Here is a 6876-nt window from a genome sequence, read left to right as displayed (position 1 = left end):
AGGGGGGGGGGGGGGGGGGGGGGGGGGTAAACAATAAAGAGAGCTGAAAAACAAGTGCAATACATGAAGTGGCGACGAACAAACAAACAAAGCAACAGCAAGCCAACATGTAAATACAGACACAAAAGAAAGAAAAAAGCAAAACTAATGGGGCAACAATAAAGAACGACCAAACCGAGCAACACAAAACACACGCACAAAGATAAATCAAAGAGGATCATCCCTTCGTACGTGCGAGAGCAAAAAGGGAGAACTGGGGAAAGCAGTAAGGAGGTCCGAAAGATGTTTAGCTGCTATAACGAAATTGTTCGTTTTTACACAAAACAAAGCAAAATAAAGCCGTCCATACACCCCTGAATCGCTGAGACCCAAAGCAGCAAGAAACTCGTTGCAGTTCATCTTCAAGAGTTCCTCGGGAAACAAAAGATTCCAAGGTTGCTGTAAACACATGCGGAACGCAGAACCCCAAAAGTATGTGCACACAAACAAAACCCTAAACCCTAATGTCGCAATTAGGGTTTAGGCCGGGCTATATCTAGGAATCACAGGACACTCAGCCACTAGGGCTTAGAGCTTGTCTGTGCACACGCGGCGCCTATGCCTTAACGTTTTCGACACAAAATCTAGGCGCATATGCACCATAAACCCTAAGCCCTAAAACATAACAACATACTGTTGTGGAATGGCTGTGGCACCCATCCGCTGTCGGGCTAGTGACCACTGCTGCTGTTTTTGTTGTTGTTGTTCTTGTTGTTGCTGTTGTTGTTGTTTCATCAGCTGCTTCCCCTTCCGCTGCTATTGCTGCTGCTGCTGCTTGTGCTGCTGCTGAAATAACGCATTTGCCCCGAGTGCCTTCTGCCCCAGCCAAGCCCCGCCTCTGGCGCTCTTCCTGCTGCAGAACTTCTGAGGCATCAACGCCGCTGCTGCTGCTACTACTGCTAAGGGTGTCGCTACTGGCAACGTCCTGGTTGCAAGCGGGATGCGTATCGGTCTGCATTGAATGCTGTTCATGCTGCTGTTGCTGGTTTTGGCTAGCTCCGTCGTTCTTCCTCTGTCGTTCGTCTGCTGCCGGTGCAGAGGCACCTTCCCCAGAAGCCCCAGACACAACAGGCCGAACCGCAGCCCCCACCAAAGCAGCTGCTGCAGCAGCTGCGGGTGCTGCTGCTGAGTCCGGCCCTGCCCAGGGGAGCGGGCTGTGCGCTCGCCCAGGAGAAAACACTTGTGCTGCTAATACTTCCGTTAGGTCTTCCCACGCCGCAGCAAACGACGGACATATTCGTATACACTCGAGCAGAGCAGCAATCGCCTCCGAAGCGCGTTGCTGAGCTGCATCGCACATGCAACAGAAACAGTGGTAGCACCAGCACCAGCAACTCAACCCTAAATTTTAACCCCCGCGAAAACCGTTGCTTTCACCACCTCTCCGAACGCAGGCGAGCAGGCACCTGCAGAGGAGAAGGAGTTGCTGCTGAAACTCCGAATCCTAAATCCACTGCGAGGAGAAGGAGTTGCTGCTGAAACTCCGAATCCTAAATCCTAAGCTGTTGCCCCAATTAAAGCCCTGCTTCTAATTACCTCTTCTTATGGACGCTAGCAGCCACCAGCAGAAGGCATCGAGCCGCCGCTGCTGTGCCAAACCCTCCAGGACTTCACCAACCCTAAGAAGGGCAATCTTCAAACCCCCGGCCTTCAATCCCGAAATGGTGTTCTACACGGCAAGCACAAACTCTAAACCCTTAACCCTATAATCTGAAGCTGAGAGCAAATCAAGCCATGAACACTTTCTAGTACAGTTGCATTAACGCGCATCAATATAGCCATTAGCAAGTGCACATACTGTAAAATGCATGTATAACCAAAACGTCACCTTGCATACGTGCATAAGCAGGTACAGGTAATACACACCCAGCTGGAGCACCCAGCGGAAGCCAAAATCCCTAAAACAAATTCTCCACAAGAAGGTCTGGGGAATACGCACTTGTGCACGCCCCCCAACGGCGACGAGATGTGCTGCTTTTGTTTGTTGTTTGCTTAAATCCAAGTACAACTGGCAAAACAGCAACAAAGGAGGCAATGCTTCCGGCTCTTCTCTGCAGTGCGTACTCACATGCATGCTCGAAGTTGTTTATAAACCTCTACATCCCCCCGCATGCATACACTTAAATAAAGCCTAGTCTGTAGGCGTATGCATGAGTACAAATAGATTCTACTTATCTGGATTCAAATGCATGTACCCACACGAAGATATATGCATGATGGTTTGCACTAGAAACTATACCAAACAAATTGCATTACTAGCACAAAAGAATATGTAATGTGACCAACTTCCCCGGTGTACTGAAGACTGGCTATGTACAAAAGCACCAAAGTCTATATGAAACTCATTCACGCATATACGTTAGCTTTATCAGCATATCAAACAGCAGATGCTTGTTGTTGGATTCATTTTTGCAAGGTGTTTTCCCAACCCGGCCAACCCCTAGGCATTAGAAAGCCAACGCCAGGCCCTAAAACGCAAAACCTCAAACCATAGCCGGTAGCGTCCAGCTTACATGTGGTGGCAGTCGCTGCATATCTCCGGATACACCCCGAAGAAATCTCCGCGACGCAGCAAGGAAGACAAGTACAAGGCCCTCTGTACGTCAGGAGACACAGGAGACGGGACACCAAGAAAAATAATAAAGCCATAATTTGTGAGGCAATATAAAGCGCTGCGCCGCAGCTAAAAAAGGAATATGAGAGCTTAAACGGCTGGCACCACAATGCTGCACCAGTCGCACTCGCCTGCTTTCTCCCAGAACATGAAGGCATATATGCATTCCAACACATCAGTATGTGCGGAGGTTCTCACATGCATATTTTACGCATATAAATATATTATGTACACTCACCGGCAAGCAACACGACGGGATATCACCGAACTCGTCGGCCTCTGCTGCAGCAGCTTTAAACGCATCATTTATTATTTCCTTGTCCTTTGCAAAGAGGAGAAATTCGCGTAAACTGAAGGGCACCAGAGCGCTCGTTCATACAACGTAAAATGCCAATGTTTGCAATGAATTAGGTAAACGGTGGGTTATTCAATGGTTTACATTTCATCACAAAATCGTTTGCCAGTCATCACAAGCAATTTGTTGTTCATATACGTGATTCCATTGGGTTCCGTGCATTCATAGTGAACTACACACATACGGAGTACAAATTATTTATCATAGGTAGTCTGCGACAGAGCACACTACTTACATGATGAACAAGTAATACGTGGGTAATTGCTGATCGCATGCAGTTTGTTTTCCAAATTCCCATAGAGGTAGCTTTTTATTCACCGTGAGAGAGTGTTATTCAAACGAACTCACAAGTCGGCGGTTTCGTTTAGGCCCCGCAGCTCACATTGTCGCACTGTCCTGAAGCCTTTGACGGCTTCTTGGAAGGACAGCAGTGAATTCTTCATCTGAAGGGAAAAAGGAAACTCGGAAACTAACATCATAGGGACAGACGCTAAAAGTGGATAAATTAGACTAATAAAACAAAACAAGGAGGATGACGCACACGGAATTCCCACGGAAGGCAAAGGCAGAGGCGAAATGAGATTCCCGTAATCCTCCACAGTGCGCGTGCATGCTGCATGGCAAGACACAATGGGGAATGTTATTCAACAGACTGCCCTAATATATTCAAGAGTCACCGGACCATAAGCTCTAAACCTTGCACTCGAACACGTAACGATTTCGATTTTAAATCAGACCCTGTGTTCTATATATTTAAAGTCTGAACTATTAGCGCTTGCTTGCGTTGGTGTTCCCAACTACAGAACCTACGGGGAGGGAGAAACACTGTAGAACTGGAGTGTTTCATTCGTTGAACTCTGCCGCCCGTTCGCTCATCGAGAATATTCTTTAGGATATCTTCAAAAAGGTTTTCAAGTACCTTTTGCGTTCCCCTCATGAAGGCTTTCACGAAATGTGTCAGCGTTTGATCAGCATAGTATACCGGTACTGATCAACATGAAAATTTGCCAGTCGGATAACAATGTGGTGCGTGTCTGCAGGTCAGCTGGGCTAGAAGGGGTTCGATAAAGGCCAAAACCTCAGCTTAATATGCTTGGAAGATGTGTGAACCCAGGCAGGCAGAGAAGATTGATTTCGCTAGACCCTCACTGTAGTGCACACGCACTACAATGGAGGTCAGGCGTACCATCTAGAGGCCTGATATCATGGAAAGGGATGAATCCTATGCAATATATCATGGATTAAGACACTTTTAGATAGGCGAAACAGCCTAATGTGATCGGGGTGCTCGCCGGTCGGCACCTAGCTCGGGGCTGGCTGTGAGGCCGGCGCTAGGGCCCAGGCCCGGGCCCTAGGGTCGGGCATCAGTTCTATTATTCCGGGTTTTCTTCCCGAACAATAATATGTACTCGATAATAAATTTGGTTGTTAACTGAGTTTATTAGAGTTTGCAGCGATAATCGTAGAATAGGGGTTTTGAATATAGTGCGTGCACCTATGCGCTATAGACAGGAATCCCACGTAGTGGCACCTTTGGCCAGCTACGCACTACACTCACTGTAGTGCACAGGCACTACAGGTGTCATCTCTAGTAGATCATTGATCATAAAGAGAATGATTATGGCATTAGCAACTAAGAAAGGGAATTAATACCGCCGAATGTTCTAAGAATCGAGTGCTGTAGAGCCGCAGGCTTGTAGGATTACCCAGCCAGCTACCACTATCGGCAGTGTAGCGCAATACCTAGTCACTACTTGGGCACCAGGTAGGCCTTTTTAGATATCTAGATAAAAAAATTAAAATTATTACTATATAGGAGTATTACGTCTTTAAATACAACTTTGGTGGATGGCAGTTTCAGCGTTTGCGACACAATATCTGACAGGAGTGGTTCGATAAGCCCCGTTGTACGGAATGGGCCAATACTGCAACTTTTGCGATATATGCTTCGGCGACCAATGCAGGCGCCGGCGTAAAAACTGCAGCGTGTTTGGAGTTCTATAGGTATTCAGCAGTCGTTGCCGGTGTCACAACACAGGAGACCCCAATGGTGCCAACGAGTCCATTTTATGTGATCTAGCTTCCCAGCTCTACCTAAAGTGAACTTCTTTCAACCATGCGTAGATCAGGGTCGCTCGTCTGGACATTATGCGAAGCTGGGAACGGCCGACGAGGCGCACGTTTGCTTATTTCCACTTTTCCTGGTAACCCGCAGACAATGCATTGAATGCTTATTTGAATGATTCAATGCATTGTCTGCTTGTTACCAGGAAAAGTGCTAACCCAGCAACCGAATTCTACAGTATTAGACTTCAGCACGGGGCTGGTGTTTTTACACGCCGTCGGGTATTCCTGGGTAGCCCCAGCAACACCGGGTATTCAGCAGCTTCAGCAGGCAACTCATTGGATAGGTGTTGGATGAGTTGCCGGACGGACACGAAGTGGGGGGAGCAGAAAAACCACCCGAATCTAAGCAGCCCAAGGAGGAAAAAACATGCCAATGCAGACATCTTAAGGGCCAAGATCTGCCCTGTTTGTGGGATAGTGCAGGGTTGAAAAGTAGCGCATTGTGTGCGCTGTTAGGCAGTTCTTCTGATGTGGTACATGAAAAGTAGCGCATTGTGTGCGCTGATAGGTAGTCCTTGGGTGTGCGCACCGTACCCGGCCCAAGTTGACAATCGGTACAGAAGCAAAGTTTTCAACACTCTCTACAATTTTTGTACATGCAGCCAAGAAGGCTTGTTTGTGCTTGTATATAGATGTTCCCTCCACATTGGGGTGCATAACGGTGCGTTGCAAATCATGGGAGGGCGCCTACTTTCACAGTCCCCAGGCGTCGGGAGCTACGCCGCTATGGGCTTACGGCGACCCATTCATCGGAAAGGCGCACACAATTTCGGCCGACTATGTTTCGACTCATTGTTGCATTCTGTTCTTGTTTGTTTAGCTTTCATTGTAGCAAGGAATATGAATTTGGCAGTTCTTTGTTGTAGGACACTTTGTTTCATGTGCTGCCGAGAAGGAGGAAATGCATACAACAGTCCGTAGATGGTTCGGCCCCAACAACGACTCAACAGATTGAGGTGATGCCTTCTAATCATTGGAAACAGCTGTTTTAGGTCTGCTGTTATATAATTCGAGTTGAAAAAGTGGCTAAACCGTTTCAGGCATTTGGTGTCATGACCCCTCGCTGTTCGTGAAACAGAGATCTTGAACCATCTAATTTGGTTGGTTGTCCTTCTCGATGTTCGAATTGCTTCATTGTACCTTCCTTTTCCTTCTTTATTTACCTTGGACGCAGCACGCTGACGAAAAATATGCAGCTTTCTGCGCATTTGCAACCGCAGGAATCGCCACTGCATCGTGGTTTGGCCTGCTTCTGTGGCCAGCTCCTCTTTTTAGTTTGCTTGGTGTAAGCCATTGTGAGCTCTACAAAACTGATTTTAAGTTTAATTTGTGGTAGCATTTTCGAGTAACTAATGGTTGCCGTCACATCAGCGGTGTTGTGTCAAGGGAGAAGAGGCTACTCTCGGAACAATGTTACTCTGTGTATCTATGGATTTCTTTTTGCTGCCTTCTTCTTGGTGCTCTTGTTGCTGCCCAGAGTCTACAGGTAGGTAGTGCCGGCGAGCACCCCAGGGTCGAAGACAATGCGCACTATAGAAATAATGTTGTCATTAAGACTACTGATGCATACAAATGCATATATTTATGCATTCACGCCCCTTCTGCAGCTTGTACGAGAGGGAGGAGACAGGAATGCGTTGGACGTGGTGCTACAGAGCTCTCGTGTGAGTAATTCGAATGTCAAATCAACACCATCTGACAAAGGTATTTGACACAAAATGGATGCTGCTGAAGTACGTGC

The 6876-nt window shown here is 47.3% G+C and overlaps 1 protein-coding gene across 1 annotated transcript; it reads right to left on the bottom strand.

Moving 5' to 3' along the window:
* Nucleotides 1-595: 595 nt before the first annotated feature.
* EMWEY_00052690 (hypothetical protein) lies at nt 596-2113 on the bottom strand (the record flags this gene model as incomplete). The annotated part of the gene is made up of 4 exons (XM_013479902.1): nt 596-623; nt 696-1326; nt 1576-1708; nt 1979-2113. The coding sequence occupies 4 exons, from the start codon at nt 2111-2113 to the stop codon at nt 596-598; spliced, it is 927 nt and encodes a 308-aa protein (XP_013335356.1).
* Nucleotides 2114-6876: the final 4763 nt, after the last annotated feature.

The sequence above is a fragment of the Eimeria maxima genome, genomic scaffold, assembly GCF_000499605.1.
Source record: "Eimeria maxima Weybridge genomic scaffold, Emw_scaff1441, whole genome shotgun sequence".
Taxonomy (NCBI): Eukaryota; Apicomplexa; class Conoidasida; order Eucoccidiorida; family Eimeriidae; genus Eimeria; species Eimeria maxima.
This window is presented reverse-complemented; position numbering and strand designations above follow the sequence as displayed.